This window comes from Haliotis rufescens, unplaced genomic scaffold (genome assembly GCF_023055435.1).
Source record: "Haliotis rufescens isolate VD_foot unplaced genomic scaffold, xgHalRufe1.0.p SCAF_19, whole genome shotgun sequence".
NCBI lineage: Eukaryota > Metazoa > Mollusca > Gastropoda > Lepetellida > Haliotidae > Haliotis > Haliotis rufescens.
Genome location: NW_025963879.1, coordinates 13586333 through 13611215, shown reverse-complemented (window position 1 = coordinate 13611215; position 24883 = coordinate 13586333). Strand labels below are relative to the sequence as shown.

General features: G+C 39.3%; 2 protein-coding genes across 2 annotated transcripts in view; both read right to left on the bottom strand.

Annotated features, from left to right (window-relative positions):
• LOC124148298 (protein immune deficiency-like) overlaps window positions 1-24883 on the bottom strand; it is a 39921-nt gene that overhangs the window by 1783 nt on the left and 13255 nt on the right. The gene's annotated exons all lie outside the window — the stretch shown is intronic.
• On the bottom strand, window positions 1274-23245 carry LOC124148299. The gene is made up of 4 exons (XM_048398903.1): window positions 23117-23245; window positions 18924-18972; window positions 14380-14547; window positions 1274-5951 (listed from the first exon to the last, which is right to left on the bottom strand). Exons 1-4 carry the CDS (start codon window positions 23117-23119, stop codon window positions 5671-5673), a joined length of 501 nt encoding a protein of 166 aa, XP_048254860.1. The 5' UTR covers window positions 23120-23245; the 3' UTR covers window positions 1274-5670.

Genomic DNA, 24883 nt, shown 5'->3' with positions numbered 1-24883 from the left:
CTGCTTCCACGTAACCGTCAGGCACGCCTAGCCTGAGGTTCAGAAGACAAGACAATGACAGTATACTACAGATGAGTCCAGGTTTAACTCGACACATCTGACGGCCATGCACGGGTCAACGGGCGTCCAGGAGAACGTTTTAGCGGCGCTTGCATTACTCAACGTCGTCGGTTTAGAGGTGGAAGTGTAATGGTATAGGGCGGCATAACAACCCGTCTTTGTTGATGGCAATGTTAAGTTCTGTCAAGGCTTGACTACTGTAATAGTCTGGTGGGTAACATCGCAGATGAACAGCTCAAGAGGCTTCAGTCACACAAAATACAGATGCATGTATTGTTAGGAGAACTTAAACATGGACACCCATAACCCCAGCTCTGATGTCGCTGCATTGGTTGCCTCTCAAACCTTGTTTACTTTAAAGTATTGTGGCTAGTCTACAAATGCTTCAATGAATCAGCCCCACTGTATCTGATGGAACTTTGCCTTATATAAACCATCTAGATCCCTCCGTCCTGAATGTGAACACCTGCTGCAAGTTCTAGAAACCTGCTTGAAAACTTATATAGATCTTTCGAATACAGTGCTTCAACACATTGGAACAATCTACAAGCTCTCTCTGTCACTTCCATCATTCAAGGCACATCTAAAGACCTACCTTTTCAAGCAGGAAGATCCAGTTGAGAATTGGTCTTCAGCAATCCATTCTTGTTTTAATAGGCGATTAACAGTATCAAATTACCCACCCTAGATTTTCATTACCCAATTTGTATTGCTACACTACTCAGATCAATCGGAAGGTGAGCTACAAACCAGCCCCAGTGTAGGGTTGGTGATATCAACAACATGGCGGCCAGTTGATTGGTTCGTTTGTTGTTTTATGCCGCACTCATCAATATTCCAGCTATATGCCGACGGTCTGTAAATAATCGAGTCTGGACCAGACAATCCAGTGATTAATATCATGATCCTCGATCTACGCAATTGGGATCGATGACATGTTTCAACCAAGTCAGCGAGCCTGATCACCCGATCCCGTTTGTCGACTCTTACGGCAATCATAGACGCCTTTTACGGCAAGTATGAGTTTGCTGAAGACCTATTCTACCCCGGATCTTAGCGGCCAGTCCCACTTATTAGTTTCAGAGATGCTGAAATATGAATTATGGACACACAGACAAAACTGTCAATGCAACATTCCAGGTAATCTGTATTTGTGGCCTAACAATGTGTCCAGTAGATCCTTTCAGGAGGAAAAATGAACAAACAAACAATACTTTGTTGAAGCATTTTAAACAAGCCCTTTTAAAGCAAAGAATAACAAAACAAAAACTGAACATACTTGCTTCACTGGCACATATATCAATTCTTCATTGGAGTGAATGAGTAAGTTGGGATTAAAACTGCTTTGAACAGTTTTCCAGTTATATCATAGCATCTCAACTTAATGAGGGAGGAAAGCCTGAAGTGATGCAGATTTCAGTCTTTTAATACGAGCATGGGCATAGTGCTGACAAACTCGGAAACATAATCGGTGGGGCAAACTGGGATTCGAACCCACAATCATATTTCTGGCCTGACCAAGGGCTGCAACTCTGCACCGCAAAATGTGGTGCCTTGGATGACTGGGCCCCCATGCCCACTGAGTATTGACATCAGAAACAAAGTCAGAATTACACTCCCAATTGGATGCAACAATATTCCAGCTAGAAATTAACAATCAGTACTTTGTTAAAGCATTTTTATGCATGTACTTTTAAAGCTAAGAATTACACAATATAACAAAACAAATACTGATTCCACTGGTCAAGAAGTCTTCAACACATGTATCAATGCTTCCTATGCTTACTGACATCAGAAACTAGACCATTTGGGTTAATGTCTCTTTGAAAAATATCAGTAATATCATGGGATGTCAGCTGAGATCAGACCAGATCCTGACACTGCTTAGGGATGTTACTTTGCACAGCAGGCAAGTTCCTTTCCAGAGGCCACTGGGCCACCTGTGTCCTTTCAATTACCTTGACAATCCGAAGAGAAGTGAGGCAACCAGAGTTAGTGAGTGAGTTGGGCTTAACACCGCTTTTAACAGTATTCCAGTTATATCACAGCGTGTCAGCTTAATGTGGGAGGAAAGCCTGAAGTGATGCAGGTCTCAGACGTTTACCACTCCTGTGAAACCAACGAGCACGGGTATGGTGCTGACAAACCTAGAAACAAAATCAGGGTATATCTTGGGACTTAACTCTTTCAAATAGACATTAGAATACAGGATTGTGTTTTGCGTAACTTTTTTTATCACCTTCAGTCTTGCATTTTTCATTGTTTTTAATAGTCGTCCATTATTCCGGTTTCATGAAAGCATCCTATCACTGTGACACAGGCATAAACAATTTGTTTTTCAACTGTTAATCACATTTTCAGCATGCTCAGAATTATGGACACTTGTTGGCATATGTCCATGTTTGACACTACATACCAAGGTGACCCTTGAAAAATGATGCTTAGTACGTACATCGCCAGTACTGACCACGGAGGTCACTCAACCATCCAGCATTGGAACCGGTGTTTATTGAACTGCCATGGATGAGACAAGGAAAGGGAGCTAATCTTCACGGATGGAGGCAGAGTTACAAAATGTGCATACCGCTAATGGCACATGAACAATTTGACAATATACAATGTCATGCAGTTTGACTACATGTATACAAAAAGGAAGGTCTCACGACTCCAGCGGTATAATATCTCAATTCTGTGATGATAAATACCCTGAGCTTATTTGTTACCTTTAAGTCGCTTCATTATGACATGATGCTAGAACTAGCCATCCAATCAAAGTTCTCTCATGGGCTAGACATGATGTGATAGGTTAGCGGTGGAAATGATAGAGATTGGGACATCACTCCTGAAACAAAGCTTTGTTGGAGAGTCCAGGTTGTTCAATCCATTCCAGTCTACAACCAGTGGACAACTGACCCCATGCACCAGGACATTAATCTCAACACACACAAACAGTGTTCCCGCTGGCTTTTGAAACTGCCAGTCCTTGTGGACAGGCAACTCTAACAATTACCAGTCCCCCCTAATTTTTGCCAGTCCCAACTTTCAACAAATATAAAAATGCATGGAAATTATTTGGTTTTAATTCTTTCAACATCATGTTCAGTGCAAATATGTCATTTTGAAGTAACAAAGTTAGATCTATACGTCATTCACACAAACTTCAGTCACAAATTACTCTTCTTTTTTTTATCATATTTTAAGACGAAGTCGCTACAAATGGATATTTAACCTAGAAATAGACAAGGGGAAACCCTGATGGTAACAGACAAGCTGAATTTGTTAGAAAAATGTACTTTATGAATATCACCGATATTTTGTTCAGCAACAACGATTAATAAGGTACTCTATAAGGTCCACAGGGACTGACAGTCACATGAATTACTGGTCTTAACCTAAACGGGAACACTGACAAACCTTTTCAAGCAAGGTTATGTTCAACCTCTACAAATCCACGTGAGTTACAAATACATACAGAACTAATTTGCCAGCTGTCATTTAATGACCGAAGCAAACAAATAGGGACTCAAACACTATCACAGGCTGATATCAATGAATTTTACAAAAATTATGATGATCTTCATGTTTCTGTTATTTTTGGAAAATAGACAGAACACTTGGAATGGGTTTTTATGGATGATAGATCTATTAGATCTTTACAATGATTCTGCGAAACTGACCACAGTTGACCATCTGTAAGCACTAGGGATTTCGGAGACCCTATACGGATATGGTCCCTGGGGATTCAAACAATGGGAAACCAATAACTAGTACTCAGAACACGAAAAGCAAACAGTGTAATGTTGCCACTGGATACTTACCAGTTCATCTTCATGAGATCACAGACCTGAGCCAAGTCTGCAACAAGCTGCTGATGGCCAAAAGTTAGAGGGTTTGGGGAGTTGGAGGATGCTATAGAAGTGTAGCAGGGCATGGAGTCATCCCACAGATGACATCCGCACCTTGTCAGCATGCTGATGGGGTTAACCTTTATTTCATGTGGACAAAGCGTCCAACCTCGGATCAGAAGGTCAGTGTTTCAAATCCTTGGGACTCGAAAATTTTGTGGCCGCTACATTGGCGCCCAACGTGGGTCTGAGCAAGTTAATATTACATTTGAGCAAAATAAGCCTCAGTACCTTCTGTTGATGGGGGAGTATGTAGCAGGGCGTAGAGTCATCTCACAGATGAAATCCTTATCTTGTCAGCCTGATGATGGGTTTAAACCCTTTGGTCATGCGGACAAGGCGTCCGACCTCGGATCAGATGGTCCGTTCCCATCACAGACTCAGAAAGTTTATATCTGCTACACAAGCCTAAATGTTGACATGTTTGTGACACCCCGGAGACAAAGTCATTCATATCCGCCACCATCTGTGCATGTTCACAATTGTATTTAATAGTTTCAATTTCTGTGAAAATAGGCACCAGTCCTACCTAGTATAATACATTGCAAAGTTTCATGGAGAAATAATGAAATGTTTTACACCACAAAAAGGGACCCCAATTTGAACTTTGAAATCTAAAAAAAAAATTCCGGAACATCAAAGTCACTAGTTCAGCAAATGCCTGATGTGTAAACAGAGTCTCATGAAGATATATGAAACGGTTTATATGTTATGTTCTTGAAACGCACCGTTACCTCATTTGAGCAAAAGCAAACTGAAGGGTGCTAAACACTAATTCTTGATGGCGGTTTTCAAACATGACAACATATTCATCACTTAATGATGAATTCAATATGTCATCTAGAGGGTATGATGTATGAAACTGTCATCATTGAATCCATAGTGGTTTCAGAGAAAACTTATCGCATTTGAAGTTGGATGGATGGAAGATGGAACAACGAATGTCAGTCTACATCATCTGCTCCAAGTGATGGATGACTTATGATCACCTTAGCACTGCGTATGGGAGTTACGATCACCTTCGCACTACGGATGGGAGTTACAATCACCTTAGCACTACCTATGGAAAGTATCCGACTCACAATCACCTTAGCACTACGTATGGGAGGTAGGGAGTTATGATCACCTTAGCGCTATGTGTGGGAGGTAAGGGAGTTATCATGATATGACATTTATACTAAGTTTTCCTATAATAATTAGAAGTGCTCTTATGAGTTGTCATGATGTATAATATTACACCATGATAACTCATAAAAGCACTTGATGTGGATCTAATTATTATAGGAAAACTTGGTAAAGTTATAATCATCTTAGTGCTTTGAACGGGAGTTATGATCACCTTAGCACTATGTAATGGAAGGTAGGGAGTTACGATCACCTTAGCGCTACGTATGGGAGGTATGAGAGTTACGATAACCTTAGCGTTAAGATCACGTTGTACAACGCAACCCTTGGGGTTATGAAATTTAAACAAAACTCCTTTGCTGGTCATTTGTGTTTTTGCAAATGTACGTTATGAAATTTAAATAAAGTACAGTGTTGTATAAAAGATTTATCCTTTTGCAAGCGACAAAATTCATTGTGAAGATGGCAAAGGCCCATTTCCATCCCACTTGGAAAATTACACACCTATCAATGGACTTTCGACATAGGATAAACATTAAAAAAATGAATAAACATTTGCTTTTCCAGATACAAATCCTGATTATGTCAGAGTGTCAGAGAGGTCTCCTCTACCAATATCACAGAGTGCTTTAGCTAAAACCTTGACTTGTGGAGGGGTGGGCTGGCGTCTTTTCCACACCAATAGAGTCTGGTAGCTCAGCTCGTAGTCCCCTTCTATGCGGTGGTCATGGTGGATCGTCTCCAGTTCCCCAGTGGTCAGGCCTAGCTTGGTCCCTAGGTCCTTCCATGCCGTGTCATTGTACTTAGTCAGTTTTTTGCACACTCTGTCCATCTGGTCCCTTGTGGGCTCATTTTCAGACTCTGCAAGGATTACAGGAAAACACGGTTATAACAAACGTCAAGGGACTTTCCGACTCTTGAAGGATTACAGGAATACATGGTTACAACAAACTCTGAGGGACTTTCCGACTCTTGAAGGATTACAGGAAAACACGGTTATAACAAACGTCAAGGGACTTTCCGACTCTTGAAGGATTACAGGAATACATGGTTACAACAAACTCTGAGGGACTTTCCGACTCTTGAAGGATTACAGGAAAACATGGTTATAACAAACTCCAAGGGACTTTCCTACTGTTGAAGGATTACAGAAAAACATGGTTACAACAAACTCCAAGGGACTTTCCTACTCTTGAAGGATTACAGGAAAACATGGTTACAACAAACTCCAAGGGACTTTCCTACTCTTGAAGGATTACAGGAAAACGTGGTTACAACAAACTCTGAGGGACTTTCCTACTCTTGAAGGATTACAGGAAAACTTGGTTACAACAAACTCCAAGGGACTTTCCTACTCTTGAAGGATTACAGAAAAACATGGTTACAACAAACTCCAAGGGACTTTCCTACTCTTGAAGGATTACAGAAAAACATGGTTACAACAAACTCTGAGGGACTTTTCTACTCTTGAAGGATTACAGGAAAACATGGTTATAACAAACTCCAAGGGACTTTCCGATTTTTAAAGGATTACAGAAAAAAACATGGTTACAACAAACTCCAAGGGACTTTCCTACTCTTGAAGGATTACAGGAATACATGGTTACAACAAACTCTGAGGGACTTTCCGACTCTTGAAGGATTACAGGAAAACATGGTTACAACAAACTCTGAGGGACTTTTCTACTCTTGAAGGATTACAGGAAAACATGGTTATAACAAACTCCAAGGGACTTTCCGATTTTTGAAGGATTACAGGAAAACATGGTTACAACAAACTCCAAGGGACTTTCCTACTCTTGAAGGATTACAGGAAAACATGGTTACAACAAACTCCAAGGGACTTTCCGACTCTTGAAGGATTACAGGAAAACATGGTTACAACAAACTCTGAGGGACTTTCAGACTCTTGAAGGATAACAGGAAAACATGGTTATAACAAACTCTGAGGGACTTTCCTACTGTTGAAGGATTACAGGAAAACATGGTTACAACAAACTCTGAGGGACTTTCCTACTCTTGAAGGATTACAGGAATACATGGTTACAACAAACTCTGAGGGACTTTCCTACTGTTGAAGGATTACAGGAAAACATGGTTATAACAAACTCCAAGGGACTTTCCGACTCTTGAAGGATTACAGAAAAACATGGTTTCAACAAACTCCAAGGGACTTTTCTACTCTTGAAGGATTACAGGAAAACATGGTTATAACAAACTCCAAGGGACTTTCTGATTTTTGAAGGATTACAGGAAAACATGGTTACAACAAACTCCAAGGGACTTTCCTACTCTTGAAGGATTACAGGAAAACATGGTTACAACAAACTCCAAGGGACTTTCCGACTCTTGAAGGATTACAGGAAAACATGGTTACAACAAACTCTGAGGGACTTTCCGACTCTTGAAGGATTACAGGAAAACATGGTTATAACAATCTCCAAGGGACTTTCCTACTGTTGAAGGATTACAGGAAAACATGGTTACAACAAACTCTGAGGCACTTTCCGACTCTTGAAGGATTACAGGAAAACATTGTTATAACAAACTCCAAGGGACTTTCCTACTGTTGAAGGATTACAGAAAAACATGTTTACAACAAACTCCAAGGGACTTTCCTACTCTTGAAGGATTACAGGAAAACATGGTTACAACAAACTCTGAGGGACTTTCCTACTCTTGAAGGATTACAGGAAAACATGGTTACAACAAACTCCAAGGGACTTTCCTACTCTTGAAGGATTACAGAAAAAACATGGTTACAACAAACTCCAAGGGACTTTCCTACTGTTGAAGGATTACAGAAAAACATGGTTACAACAAACTCCAAGGGACTTTCCTACTCTTGAAGGATTACAGGAAAACGTGGTTACAACAAACTCTGAGGGACTTTCCTACTCTTGAAGGATTACAGGAAAACTTGGTTACAACAAACTCCAAGGGACTTTCCTACTCTTGAAGGATTACAGAAAAACATGGTTACAACAAACTCCAAGGGACTTTCCTACTCTTGAAGGATTACAGGAAAACATGGTTACAACAAACTCCAAGGGACTTTCCTACTCTTGAAGGATTACAGGTAAACGTGGTTACAACAAACTCTGAGGGACTTTCCTACTCTTGAAGGATTACAGGAAAACTTGGTTACAACAAACTCCAAGGGACTTTCCTACTCTTGAAGGATTACAGAAAAACATGGTTACAACAAACTCCAAGGGACTTTCCTACTCTTGAAGGATTACAGGAAAACATGGTTACAACAAACTCTGAGGGACTTTCCTACTCTTGAAGGATTACAGGTAAACATGGTTACAACAAACTCTGAGGGACTGTCCGACTCTTGAAGGATTACAGGAAAACTTGGTTATAACAAACTCCAAGGGACTTTCCAAATCTTGAAGGATTACAGGAAAACATGGTTATAACAAACTCCAAGGGACTTTCAGATCCTGAGTAAAATAACAGTGAAACATGGTTACAACAAACTCTGAGGGACTTTCCGACTCTTGAAGGATTACAGGAAAACATGGTTTCAACAAACGCCAAGGGACTTTCAGACCCTGAGTAAGATAACAGTGAAACATAGTTACCGGTATAACAAACTCCTGACGCTGATATAATAAAAGAAAAAAGTGGTTATAACAAACACCTAGGGACGTTTTTGTCCTGATAATTGAAAGGATCTGTGAGACAGGTAGAACTTATGGATAAATAATAGAAAACAGGTGGAAGTCACTGTTAGTAATGAAGTCATAGCTCAAGTCAGTTACAGCAATGGTTGAAAAAGGAACTCGAATGACGTAGTACAATACCAACAGAGCGTGCCTGATGAAGGCCGGGAGGCCGAAAGCTTGACTGTGTGTAATTATATTTGATTCACTTCTGATGGTGAATTATGATAATGTATTGTATTGTTTAACAATGATTGTGACACTGTTACATTGTTTCTGTGGAGATTCGGTATATGCTCATTGCGTTGTATTTGGGCAGTGATTAGTTGGCTGGAATGTAGTGTCATTTAATCTAAGCAGTCATCTGGAAGTTTCTATACTTAGACACTAGTTTGGTGTGTAAACTTCCAGAATACCGTGGACTGGTATGGAATATTCTGCGGTGTTCTGGAAGCAAGTTGGACTGTATATATTTAATGTCCATTGAGGACCTGACTATCTAAATGTAAAATGGGTCGATGGCCTACAGTATGAAATGAATAAAGAATATTGACTGTATATATTGTGTGTTTGCATATGTCTCACACATTATCTCTCACACATTTCGACTCACACACATTTTCATTGCTTTGGAACCAGCTTTCAAGTGAGGCTTGCTCATCATCCCTGATTCCCTGTCAAGGCCATCTTGGAAGCACTGAGTTTTGTTATCATCACTGTAATTTTGCATTTGATAGTGACCACTGCCATCATATTATTTATTGCATTGAATATTGTACTACCACTCTACTGTTTACTGCCATTGTAATTGCTGTACAGTAACTTGTATTGATTTGTAAACTTAGTGAATTTTATAATACATTTGTTGATTGTGATTGCATACCACTTGTTGGTTGTTTGTTGGTTTCAAACTAGGTTCTTTTACGTACAGATTTCTGGATTGACATATTGTTTCAATTTGGAAATCAACAGGTAACAATGGTGGCTGACTGTTTGATTCACCGCTGATGGTGACTGACTGTTTGATTCACTGCCGATGGTGACCGACTGTTTGATTCACTGCGGATGGTGACCGACTGTTTGATCCACTGCTGATGGTGACTGACTGTTTGATTCACTGCGTGATGTTGACTGAGTGTTTGATTCACTGCGTGATGTTGACTGACTGTTTGATTCACTGCTGATGGTGACTGAGTGTTTGATTCACTGCTGATGGTGACTGAGTGTTTGATTCACTGCGTGATGTTGACTGAGTGTTTGATTCACTGCGTGATGTTGACTGACTGTTTGATTCACTGCCGATGATGACTGACTGTTTGATTCACTGCTGCTGATGACTGACTGTTTGATTCACTGCATGATGTTGACTGACTGTTTGATTCACTGCTGCTGATGACTGACTGTTTGATTCACTGCATGATGTTATCTGAGTGTTTGATTCACTGCTGATGGTGACTGAGTGTTTGATTCACTGTGTGATGTTGAACGAGTGTTTGATTCACTGCCGATAGTGACTGACTGTTTGATTCACTGCCGATGGTGACTGACTGTTTGATTCACTGCTGCTGATGACTGACTGTTTGATTCACTGCGTGATGTTGACTGAGTGTTTGATTCACTGCTGATGGTGACTGACTGTTTGATTCACTGTGTGATGTTGAACGAGTGTTTGATTCACTGCCGATAGTGACTGACTGTTTGATTCACTGCCGATGGTGACTGACTGTTTGATTCACTGCTGATGGTGACTGACTGTTTGATTCACTGCGTGATGTTGACTGAGTGTTTGATTCACTGCTGATGACGACTGACTGTTTGATTCACTGCGTGATGTTGACTGAGTGTTTGATTCACTGCTTGATGTTGACTGAGTGTTTGATTCACTGCCAAAGGTGACTGACTGTTTGATTCACTGCTGATGGTGACTGACTGTTTGATTCACTGTGTGATGTTGAATGACTGTTTGATTCACTGTGTGATGGTGACTGACTGTTTGATTCACTGCTGATGGTGACGACTGACTGTTTGATTCACTGCGTGATGTTGACTGAGTGTTTGATTCACTGCGTGATGTTGACTGAGTGTTTGATTCACTGCATGATGTTGACTGAGTGTTTGATTCACTGCTGATGGTGACTGACTGTTTGATTCACTGCTGATGGTGACTGACTGTTTGATTCACTGCGTGATGTTGACTGACTGTTTGATTCACTGCGTGATGTTGACTGAGTGTTTGATTCACTGCCGATGGTGACTGACTGTTTGATTCACTGCTGATGGTGACTGACTGTTTGATTCACTGCGTGATGGTGACTGAGTGTTTGATTCACTGCGTGATGTTGAGTATTTGATTCACTGCTGATGGTTACTGACTGCTTGATTCACTTCGTGATGTTGACTGACTGTTTGATTCACTGCGTGATGTTGAGTGTTTGATTCACTGCTGATGGTTACTGACTGCTTGATTCACTTCGTGATGTTGACTGACTGTTTGATTCACTGCTGATGTTGACTGACTGTTTGATTCACTGCGTGATGTTGACTGACTGTTTGATTCACTGCGTGATGTTGACTGACTGTTTGATTCACTGCCGATGGTGACTGAGTGTTTGATTCACTGCTGATGGTGACTGACTGTTTGATTCACTGCATGATGTTGACTGAGTGTTTGATTCACTGCCGATGGTGACTGACTGTTTGATTCACTGCGTGATGTTGACTGAGTGTTTGATTCACTGCGTGATGTTGACTGAGTGTTTGATTCACTGCCAATGGTGACTGACTGTTTGATTCACTGTGTGATGGTGACTGACTGTTTGATTCACTGCGTGATGTTGACTGACTGTTTGATCCACTGCTGATGCTGACTGACTGTTTGATTCACTGCTGATGGTGACTGACTGTTTGATTCACTGCGTGATGTTGACTGAGTGTTTGATTCAATGCGTGATGTTGACTGAGTGTTTGATTCACTGCCGATGGTGACTGACTGTTTGATTCACTGCTGATGGTGACTGACTGTTTGATTCACTGCGTGATGTTGACTGAGTGTTTGATTCACTGCCGATGGTGACTGAGTGTTTGATTCACTGCGTGATGTTGACTGAGTGTTTGATTCACTGCTGATGGTGACTGACTGTTTGATTCACTGCTGATGGTGACTGACTGTTTGATTCACTGCGTGATGTTGACTGACTGTTTGATTCACTGCCGATGATGACTGACTGTTTGATTCACTGCATGATGTTGACTGAGTGTTTGATTCACTGCCGATGGTGACTGACTGTTTGATTCACTGCTGATGGTGACTGACTGTTTGATTCACTGCGTGATGTTGACTGAGTGTTTGATTCACTGCTGATGTTGACTGACTGTTTGATTCACTGCTGATGGTTACTGACTGTTTGATTCACTGCGTGATGTTGACTGAGTGTTTGATTCACTGCCGATGGTGACTGAGTGTTTGATCCACTGCTGATGGTGACTGACTGTTTGATTCACTGCTGATGGTGACTGACTGTTTGATTCACTGCGGGATGTTGACTGAGTGTTTGATTCACTGCCGATGGTGACTGACTGTTTGATTCACTGCTGATGGTGACTGACTGTTTGATTCACTGCGTGATGTTGACTGAGTGTTTGATTCACTGCCGATGGTGACTGAGAGTTTGATTCACTGCGTGATGTTGACTGAGTGTTTGATTCACTGCTGATGGTGACTGACTGTTTGATTCACTGCTGATGTTGACTGAGTGTTTGATTCACTGCGTGATGTTGACTGACTGTTTGATTCACTGCCGATGATGACTGACTGTTTGATTCACTGCATGATGTTGACTGAGTGTTTGATTCACTGCCGATGGTGACTGACTGTTTGATTCACTGCTGATGGTGACTGACTGTTTGATTCACTGCGTGATGTTGACTGAGTGTTTGATTCACTTTGTGATGTTGACTGACTGTTTGATTCACTGCTGATGGTTACTGACTGTTTGATTCACTGCGTGATGTTGACTGAGTGTTTGATTCACTGCCGATGGTGACTGAGTGTTTGATTCACTGCCGATGGTGACTGACTGTTTGATTCACTGCATGATGTTGACTGAGTGTTTGATTCACTGCCGATGGTGACTGACTGTTTGATTCAATGCGTGATGTTGACTGAGTGTTTGATTCACTGCGTGATGTTGACTGGGTGTTTGATTCACTGCGTGATGTTGACTGAGTGTTTGATTCACTGCGTGATGTTGACTGAGTGTTTGATTCACTGCTGATGGTGACTGACTGTTTGATTCACTGCATGATGTTGACTGAGTGTTTGATTCACTGCCAATGGTGACTGACTGTTTGATTCACTGCGTGATGTTGACTGAGTGTTTGATTCACTGCGTGATGTTGACTGAGTGTTTGATTCACTGCCAATGGTGACTGACTGTTTGATTCACTGCGTGATGTTGACTGACTGTTTGATTCACTGCGTGATGTTGACTGAGTGTTTGATTCACTGCTGATGGTGACTGACAGTTTGATTCACTGCTGATGGTGACTGAGTGTTTGATTCACTGCGTGATGTTGACTGAGTGTTTGATTCACTGCATGATGTTGACTGAGTGTTTGATTCACTGCGTGATGTTGAGTGAGTGTTTGATTCACCGCTGATGGTGACTGACTGTTTGATTCACTGCAGATAGTGACTGACTGTTTGATTCATTGCCGATAGTGACTGACTGTTTGATTCACTGCCGATAGTGACTGACTGTTTGATTCACTGCCGATGGCGACTGACTGTTTGATTCACTGCTGATGGTGACCGACATTGTTTGATTCTCCACTGATGAGTAGGATTGATAGATTGACACTGATTATGTTTGCCTCATGTATCAAATCAGTTTTCTTTAGCTGAAGGGGCGGTCGGGTAGCCTAGTGGTTAAAGCGTTCGCTCGTCACGCCGAAGACCCGGGTTCGATTCCCGACATGGGCACAATGTGTGAAGCCCATTTCTGGTGTCCCCCGCCGTGATATTGCTGGAATATTGCTAAAAGCGGCGTAAAACCATACTCACTCACTCACTTTAGCTGATAATTTGTTTAAAAAGCATTATAAGCATTTACAGTTCTATGTATGTTTGCCTCTTAGGACCATATTCTACTGTAATCATTATTCAACATCAAAACTTTTGAAGATGTTCCAATGACTAGGTTTGTTCCTTGTATAAACTGTTCATTTGGGACATTAAACATGTTAAATACATAATCTATTAAAAAGCTCACCCGAAAATCTTACACTGGCCATTTGTCACATATTTAGGACACAACAGACTTACTGACACATTAGGCAATAGCTTCAGCCATAGGACTGGTTAATTGTCATTCCTGCGTGTTGAATGGGAACAAATGTATATTTTGAAACAGTGTCTATTAAACACAATTCCAGCTTCCCTATATCCCAACCAGAATATGCCCTGGGCCCTGTTCCACAAAGAGATCTTAGTGCTAAGTTGGTCGTAACTCCCATACTTTATCATAGGCTTACGATCAACCTAGCACTAAGATCGCTTTATGAGACGGGGCCCAGTGTCTCAGTTACATGCCCCAGTAATCCCCCTGCTGTTTACTAACTGGACAGAGGTCGTTTTGGTGTCTTCACTTTCACTTTGGGTGCCCCTGCTGCTGCCCGAGCTTGACTTCTTGTCTGCATTCCGCCCGGTACGTTCATCACGTTCACCTTGTTACCAGTGCCTATCTGTATCCCAGAGCAGTCCTGATCCCTGGACACAAAGGTGAACTCTGAAATTTAACACTGCAAGATAATGTTTGATGTACACGACGACTGCTGAAGGGATGAGGTGTGACATTTCCCTTTAAAACTTGTCTAGGACTCTCATTATCATGCTACACATCACACCCACATTTCATCTTGCTAGATGTCATGCTTTCTAAGCAGAAGATTGATCCCAATTACATTTTGCCATGTTTTCATAAAAAGAAAACATTTTTTATCCAAATGGCATAAACGAGATAAACATGAGAAACATCAAGGTTTCTGAAAAGTTAATAAACACATAAAAAGCACACCAAGCTCACTTGGACAGACAGACAGACAGACAGACAGACAGTTTTATTTTCGTGAGGCCTCTGGCTCAAAATTACATACAATTACAATTGAAAAGATTACAATTTGGTGTTTCTTTTTATATTTACATGATACATGATAGACTGACATTTGTGATAACATCAATGGTCTTACTCTGTCTGCATGATAGAAATAAAATGGTTAATTGAAGGATATTTACTAAAATATATTACAATGAACCTGTTTCTCAATTCTTTATTTCTTTGTTGCTTAACACACTCAGCGATATTCCAGCTATATGATGGCGGTCTGTCAATAATTGAGTCTGGGCTAGACAATCGAGTGATTGACGGCGTGAGCATCGATCCATGCCATTGGGATACGATGACATGCATCAACTAAGTCAGCGAGCCTGTCCACCCCATCCCGTTAGTCGCCTCTTAAGCATGGGTTGCTGAAGACCAATTCTAACCCAGAGCTTCATGGGTTTGTTTCTCAATTTAGAGTAGGAGTCTCATACATAGATGATGTGCAATTCATCTTCAACAGCAAAATAGCCTTTAAGCTTGCATGCCATACAACATCTTTCATTATAAATTATGTTTTAATATCAGTCTCATCAGCAAGCTTGAAATTGCAACATCTAATCTGGAATAGGATACTCTCAAATGTTGAGGAAGGACACCTATGCTTGAATACTTTTCAATATTAAAAGTTGAAAAAAAACACTTCTGATTTGCATGTAAGGAGGCTTGCCATTACTGAAAGAGATTATCATGTACAGTATATGACCGCGTATAAGCCGAATTTTGAGGACCAGAAAAAAGGTTCTGTAGAAAGGGGTCGGCTTATCCAAGGGATACACTTTCATGATAGTATTTTTCAGATCGTGATCTGTCAGAAATATCGCCTGAATGACAGTCCGATAGATTACATTTTCCCGAGAGTTTGGAAGTTGCCACGACTAGAGCCATTATTGTTATAAATTATCAATAACGTTATTATAATACACCAATGTTGTCATTATTAAAAAAATATCATGCATGTTACTACTTCCGATAATAAGTTTTCAATTGAATGTTCAAAGTTTATTGTTCTTCAAAAACTCCACAATCTCTACATGTAGATATCTAAAAATATATGTGATTCACAGCTATAATATATAATCCCCAGATGAAATCGCCAATAGCTATTACGTACGTTTTAAATTGATAGTGAACAAGTGTCTACCTTTATTGAAAGAGGCAAATAAACAACTCTTTGCTTAAAAAGTGCATTGAAGGCTGCTTGTTTTCCTATTTCCTGACTAATCCAGACATCCAATCCAAATCTAAACAGAATATCTCTTATTGGTGTTGCCCTGGTATTACGGCCTACACCATCCAAAGTTTTAACATAATATAACATTGTTTTGATACCCATTGTTTGCTGAATGTGATAGTCTGCACCAATACTTAATTGACTTTGTCAATATACAAATTGCAAAGGCATTCTTCCACATTCCCTTAAACCATATTATTACATATTGATCCACCAAACTTTAAACTAGATTTACAATAACTTAATATGATCAGATTAAAATAGTATTACAATAAGTCGTGCCCCATATTTCAGAACCATTGGACAGGTTTTATCATACACTGAAATATCTCAAATGGATCTGGACAACTGATGGTACAAAGTCTCCTTTCATAATTATAAACAAAATATGTTGCCTATTGTGAATACAAGTCCCAGGTATTTATAGAAAGATACTGTTTCTATAGATGTACCATCATAAAACCACTTTTCATACGACCTTAAGGGACCACTTTTCTACTTTCACGCCAGTATGTTTACAAAAACTTTCTAGTAAGTTATCTTGCTCTGCACTTGTGTACAGGTGTCAGATATTTCTGAGATATCATCAGCAAACATGAGAGAACACAAATCCTAATTATAAACCTCCAGTGATATCATCCTATTGCACTCCAGTCAGGTTAAATCTTATAAACAGGGATATTTGCATTATAATGTTATATCGCCAGGATTTTAAATAATATCCCAAGAATTTTTATACATATAACTTCCGTTTATATTGAAATATATGAATGTTTCTCACTAAAAAATTATTTTGCATTTGAACATGTAATATAATGACATGTAAAATCAAATGACAAATGACAACCTTTGAATCTGTAGCCCACTGAGTGTACCGCCAAGCTACAGAGGCGCCAATAAATCACAATGTTTTAAAGAATTTCTTTTTCAAGCACTGTCCGCCAGCAACTGCTATTTTACGCCCGTTTCCTAAGGTTCATGGAAGGTATGTTTCAAACATACTAATGTTGCTAAATGTTGTTTAAAGTTTCTTTTTTCGGTTTATAAGTTATCGGTTTATGAGATTTTAAACACCCTGACATGTTTTATTCTACACATAGACGAGATAACAGTAATATCTGGGCCACCCTCTCTGGCCATAAGGGTAATTAACTTGTATATAAATATAATAAATATGTGTGGACTTATACACATCCTTAACAGGTGCCAATGTTACAGGTAAACCACTTATACCTGTTTCACATGTGCCTCTATACACACATACATAAATATAGTATGTAAACTGTGTAAGGCACACATCTTCGTCAGTCTGTTCATGACTTTCAAAACAAAACAGGTTGTTTTCCAATCAAAGTTGAATGAGAAGAGAGTTACTTCACTGAAAATGTTCGAGTGAAGCAACATTTGTTTGATTTAATTTGTACACAAAGTTTTGACTCAATGAAACCAAAAGAAAACACCGTCCGCTCAAAAAAGTTGGCAACTGTTGACCATTTGTTTGGTGTTGGCAAAAAAACAGATATTAATTAGATCATCCTCTTAACGTTGACATAAACGTTCACATTGCAACATATACACACAGTGCAAATTTACATTTACATTTGCACCTGCTCCAGACATGATGCAAATTTGCTCCTGGTGTTATTATACACTCATGAGTAAACGCGTTCACATGACAAGTATACCCATGTATGTATTTCTACACACACAGCATATATACACACATATGTACCGAGGCGCATGTGAACAGGGTATTAGTTAATTTCCATGTGAGAGCAGAGTAAATTTACTTATACACACGTATGTATAGTTACACATGTGCAAAATTACTTACGTGAGTAAATGTTGATGTGAACTGGCAAATGCCTTGGAAAAGTCAATGAAGAGGCAGTAAAATCTGCCTCTCTTCTTACCAATGTATATTTGAACTATATCCTGTAATGAAACAATATTTTCAACAGTGGAGCAATGAGCCTTAAAACCTGGTTGTTGTTCATTAATAATATTATGATTCTCATGCCAATTCGGCAGATGGTTGTTCAAAATAGATGTAAATACTTTCCATCGATTGAAAGAAATACCTCTATAGTTTCTGGGGTCATTTTCACAGTCAGACTTGAAGAGAGGGCATATAATACCCTTAACCCAGCAACTGGGGAATCTACCACGATCAAGAATGTGATTAAAAAGGCGAGCAAGATATGGTACAGTCAGGTACCTAGAAGTTAAAAAATTCAACAGCCACGCCATCTGGTCCTGGTGATTTGTTATTTGCAGCATTCAGTATATTATCGGTAGATAAAACGTCTTGATCAGTGATTGGTTGATCAAGTTCTCCAGTGGGTCTTTGTGTAGAAGAAAGCAAATCATCATCAAAATCAGAAGCAAATACTCTGACTGGTTCAACAGACAGGAGTGACATGAAGTGATCCACCCACTGCTGACTAGATATTGACTGTGAAATGCAACTAGACATATTACTCTCTTGAGGTATTCTCCAGAATAGTTTAGAGTCCTTACTAGCCGCTACTAATTTATTTTCTGTGCACTGAAATATTGCATGGGCGGATACAGAGGTGGGGTGCGGGGGTGCGCACCCCCCCTTTTTATTTCGAAAAAAATCTTTATTTCTGTATAAATTACCACCAAAGACAATAAATAGATCTTAATTGTGCACCCCCACTTTTAAAAAAAGCTGTATCCACCCATGTATTGTACTTGGATATACAATCCTGGTGAACTACCAAAGGCCTATAAGAACTCCACGTACCAACTGGGTTTGGTCCAGGAGGACCCCCTCGGGCACCGCCTCGATGACTCTGCAACATTAAACATGGGACATCATTACCAATTACATAACGATACACCATGGCAGTGTTCAGCTTACCATTCATCACGTACCATTGTCATAATTACTATTACTTCTAAAACACAACACAAAAAGGAACATTCACATTTTACTTCTTGTAAAAATGTTATTATCTACTGATGAAATACCATATTAATCTGAAAAATTGAAATCAATATTTCACTTGAGCAAAATATCACCTTCTGCCGGAACTACTTTCAGTATGACTACATTCATGACACAATACATGAATTTCAGGGTAAGATCATGAAGAACATAAAGAATCTATGTAATAACTAGAACATTTGTTTTTTCTTGGCTATGTTCAAAGACAATTTTCATGAAGCATATTAACGGGAATAAATCAATTCTTTCCATCACAGAAACAACATTTCAAGGCACATGTTGAAGCCATACATAAATATATTACTATAAAAAGGCCAATATGTTTTGATATTGAAAGGGCTAGTGAAATATTATAAAAGCTACTGTAAGTACCACTAAAAGTAAATAACAAATCCACTTTGTTTTTCAACACAAGTTTATAATAACACGGTCTATACACTGATAAATATTGATCATGCTGACGTGGTTAAAGCATTTGGCTCATCACGCCAAAGGCCCAGGTTCGATTCCCACATTGGCACATTCCTAGTGTCCCTCAACATGATATTGCTGGAATACTGCTAAAAGCGGCATAAAATCCAACTCACTCACACAGTCAGTTAACTATGCATTATACTAAATCACTGCTTTTGGCTCACTGATCATGAGGTATTTTTGCAAATCTGGGGTGGGCTTTATACAGAGATGTCCAACTTTACTCTACAGTTAGGGTGGGGCTAGAGCTAGATGAGCCTATATCAACAACACAGAAACTGGTGTGTGTTAGGTGTAAGCCTCCAGATGACATTGTCTGACGCTACACAGGAAACAGGCTCCAGAGTGATCACAACAAGACAATGTGTGTACTTCTTGGGGTACAAGTATAATACAACATCAGTTGGATGTAGACCTTGTTGTGTAGTCACTCTTCTTAATGTAGATGCTTTCTCAATTTGAAATCTTCAAGTACTAACTCTTTGTGTTGGAAAGTTCTTATCAAAGACATCAAATTTTAACTAATTTAAAAAAACAAAATTTGATTCAAGTTGATGTGATGGAGACTCGAAAAATCCTGAACTTTCAAAAGGCACCAAATTCACCACCAGACCTATCTATGTACCAAGTTTGGTTATGTACTACTATATGTTTTTTAAGATCTGCTCCCTGAAACAACATATTGCACAGACAGTGTTCACTTTAATATCCCCTGCAAAACACATTGCAGGGGGTAAATAAATCTGAGCAACATCCCTGCCCTATATATCCCCAAAAAGTTTTTAATCCCTTGGGGTAATAAATCTAAAGTTTAACTGAGCTAAAAAAAAAATAATTCTGACTTGAACAGGACTCTCATCATCTTGCCACATATCATACAATTTCATCCTACTTCATCTCATGCTCTTTCACATGTCTCAGCAGGAGTAGATTTGAACAGTAGTAAAATCTGAATCTGAGGAAATGATAAAGATTTATTCAGTGTCTTTGCGAGCAGATAAGCCGGCCTGGGTTATAGACTGTCTGAAGTTTTTTTATTTGGTTTGTTGTTTTACGCTGCACTCAGCAATATTCCAGCTACACTATGGCGGTCTGTAAATAATCGAGTCTGGACCAGACAAACCAGTGATTGACATCATGAGCATTGATTCACATAATTGGGATTGATGACATGCTTCAACCAAGTCAGCGAGCCTGACCACCCGATCCAGTCAGTCGCCTCCTACGACAAGCATAGTCACCTTTTACGGCAAGAACAAGTTGCTGAAGACCTATTGTACCCCGGATCTTCATGGGTTTGTCTGAAGTACAGCTAGTAGTCAATATATAGATCTTCAGTGATGATGCATAACATCGGGTGTTAAATAGAGAATCAATGAGTGCTGACATACTTGATATCAAAAGACACTCGGATGAGATTTTATTTATCATCCAAAATCATTCTTCCAACTTTTTCAGTTTGTAGATAGTAATAAGCAGTGTCTTAAGCCCCTGTTACACTATCAAAAACTTTGATAAAAAAACTTGGTCAAAGAAAACATTGACCATGTTTTCTTGGTCCGGGTTGGGCTGTTTACACTCATCAAAGTTTTTGATAGGCCGTCAAAGTTTTGGCAGGAATTATCTTGCCAAAGTGGATGTTACTGATGAAGAATGTTTTGCTGTTGTGATATGTATTTTGTGTATTGCCATGTTGAGAAGGCGGCGTCGGGGTAGGCATAGGCATATTTGACAGTTTTTGACGGCATGTTACACTATCAAAAACTTGGTCAAAATGGACTTTGACCAAGTTTTTGATCAAAGTTTATTTGAAAGTGTAATGGGGGCTTTAAGTGTAAAAAGTACTGCTAACAGCAGTTGCAGAGCCATTTGTGATGTCATTTGATTGTGATGTCATGGTAACAATGCCGTCACAAGGGACTGCAAAGCATTGTGATGCCATTTCACTGCAGCGATATCTACAATTTAGATATCGCTTGACCCCATCCAAGAGATATCTCCTGTGGGAGCCAAATTTGGATGATTTGGATGAATTTCCTTTGGATATTTTTCAAACATTCTGTACAGGTGACAACATCTACAGAACTTCAAGTCACAACACACGTCTTTCATGATGTATCCTAACCAGTACTTAGAATGTTAAAAAAATAATATGAGCTTCCATAATGTGTAATTAGACAATTATTATGATGATATAATTAATAAAAGACAAGGGGTTTCATAAATACTTATTATAATGTCCTCATTCATAACAGTATTAACACATGCATTAGGAACAATCCACTCTGTTTATGTGCCAGACGGAATGCAGAACGATATACAGAGACAATATGTGTGATGTGATGTAGTTTTATCTTTTATATCCAAAATAATTAACAAATGCTTATTTGTGGACTGTACTGTTATGCTGGTTGTTAGGTGGTTTGAAAAGCTGAGAGATTCCAATAAAGTAATTACTTAAAACTGAGAATCCCCATCTGTTGTCTAACCAAATTAATGACAACCTTCGCTGTGGGGACCTATGGGGAATACACCACCAGTACATCTTACTGTCTACCACTGTGTTGTGTACTTAATAAGTAAATTCTGACAATGTCAAAAATATCAAATATACGCTACACATACTGTGTTTTTCATGTAGACAGAGGTTTCAATTAGGGGATTCCATGAAACCTGGGATGGGTGACTCGGGTACTCGGGTCGGGTGGGTCCTGAGTAGGACCTGGGTATCCATAGGACTACCCGGACCATTGGTTAGTCACGTGATATATTGTTTAATGACAAAAATTCACTATAGCTCAGTGTCGCTAATGTTCACATTTCTTTCTGATGATGCACACATTCCTTTTGACTTGTAAATGTTTGAGTAAATTTTAGATAAAGCTTCAGTCAACTTCGGTGAACTCATGATCTGATTGTTTGATACATGTATCTAAATAGTTTTAGCCAGGGCAGCAGTAAGTAAAACAATTACCAATCAGACATTTTGTTCCCTACTCTTCAGATTTGCAGAGGGTACCCGGGTAGGGTCGGTTAATAGGGGGTCGGGTACCCAAGTAGTAAATTTCGACTCGTCCCAGCCCTACTGTGGGTATTAAAAAACGACAACCTATTGTCAGTACTGGGATTAGCAATGTGACAAAACATGTTGGTTTACAATATTAACGCTACCCTAAACCACGATCCCTTTCTACAAACGAGATTTAACTATATGAGTTTGGACATTTTGTGTCATATCCGTTTTGACTAGTACTCCATGTTCTGTCGTTTTTCGAAAATGATTCAGTTTGTTGTGGTAAATGTTTTAATCTATACGTCTGAATTTATCATCAAGTTGGATATTTTCCTCTGTGATGCCACCAGAAGAGTAGATTTAAACGCTTCTAGTTCATTCAAACTTGAAAGGGGGCATAAGGCACGTAAGAGGATATACATTAAACATCATTTGCAAATATGCCGACAGTCCCAAGTGCAAAGACATTTTTGAGGCAAAATGTACATAATTAATCACTTACCATGTTTGCAAATCAAAATATGTCAGATGCCACGTGTATCGAGGTCGGAAAAGTTAGTTTCTAAATGTTGGGTTTTCGTGAAGACAAAATCAGTAACGAAAGTTGGAAAATGTTCTGGGTTTTCCCGCTAATGTTATTTATAGCTCGCTTCCGGTTTAAGCTCCAAAGCTCAGGACAACGCTTGTACAAAAGGAATGTATTGTAAGCGACTCCTCCCCATGTAGACCACGTCAGCCCTAAGCACATTTCACAATCACAAAATATTTTAATAATGGGTTTAGGAGTGCAAAGTATCGAAAGACAATTCGCATTTATGTTTATGAACACATCTGACCTTGAGAATGTTTTAATTTTTTGCTCTCTCCTTAAACTATGCAATGAATATTATAATAATAACAACAATAGGGTCGACAGTCTTTCTGTCTGTCTATCTATCTATCTATGGTTGTAGTTAAACTGTGTGGAACATTTTACCAGGTTAAAATAATAGGAGGTGCTGATAAATAGGATTGGAGGTACAAATGCATACTGATCAGCAGCTACTTCCTGACTGTATGTATGAAATATCCGAAAACAAACAGCCAGCATAATTTGGGGAATATGTTTGTGATCAGTATAGCTCCTCCTTATCATGAGAGTCCACAATACTGAGGATCAGGTGCTCACAATGGCTGCCTTGTATGGTTACAGTAGTGATGAGTGACCACTAGGACAGCCCCACCCTCAGCTGTGATGTGGATGATTGTCATCACACCTGGACATCCTCACCATCCTGGCTGGGTGTTCACACCGGTGACCACTGACCACTGCAGGGTGGAAACAAAACTGAAAATCCTTTGTGGTCATCTATTTAATTTGACACCAACACCTGAAATCAAGGAAACTTTAAGATTCCCACATCAAGACTGCAGGATCGAGTCTCCATTTTATTATTTAACATGGAAACATGTAAAAAAAAAAAAGGAACCTAAAAAATAAAAATGTAATACATGTAATGGAAATAATGTTTAAAAAACCCGTTTTCATGCATTTGTAAAACCTCGGAAGAAGAAATATATCTCAGACTGCTAAAATTATTTAACCAATTTATGTTTGAAAAGGTGATGACCTCTTCCAGTCTCTGAGATCAAACTGTGTGTAGTTTGATGGCTATCATCTAGACAAGTTATATTATGCATAATATTGTTCCTACAACACAGGAAGTAACATAAATTATGTCACTTTTTAAAACGTTTTTTTCCATCAACTATATCTACTTTACTGTGCATTCCTGCACTTGTTTGTAATGTCCACTCTTGATAACATGAGGTTATCATGACCCAGCAATAATATTGCTGACTCTGGCAAAATAGAGACCATCACTCCAAACACTGCCCCAAATAGCAGAGAATAGTGGTATCAGTTCTAGGCAGTGAGTTGTGACAGTACAATACTGCCCCGAAAAATGATAGTGATTCCTCGATATACCGCTGTCATCGGGGTCCAAGATCCTGACTCCGCGTTCTAAGATAGAGCATTGTACAGATATTCATTGCTGATGTTCACATTACGTAATGATGGTAGTGAATAGAACAGTGGCACAATTATTTCACAGTGGAATGGGACATGTAGATCCATGTAACACTGGTTGTGGAGGATGATTCAAAATGTATGTGTAAAAAAATACAAATACTTTTTAGTGTAAATGAATCAAAGTACAGTGTAATATTTGACTTGAAGATTTTGTGAAACTAGACTCATTTTTCTCAAGTTGCCCATTTTAACAAT

Bases quoted from the DNA above. Each gene is read 5' to 3' on its own strand.
- LOC124148299 (XM_048398903.1), bottom strand. The intron at 14,548-18,923 runs GTACGTGGAGTT...GTTAAATTTCAG, and splicing joins TCCTGGACCAAACCCAGTTG to AGTTCACCTTTGTGTCCAGG. The intron at 5,952-14,379 runs GTTAGTAAACAG...TAATCCTTGCAG, and splicing joins ACCAAAACGACCTCTGTCCA to AGTCTGAAAATGAGCCCACA.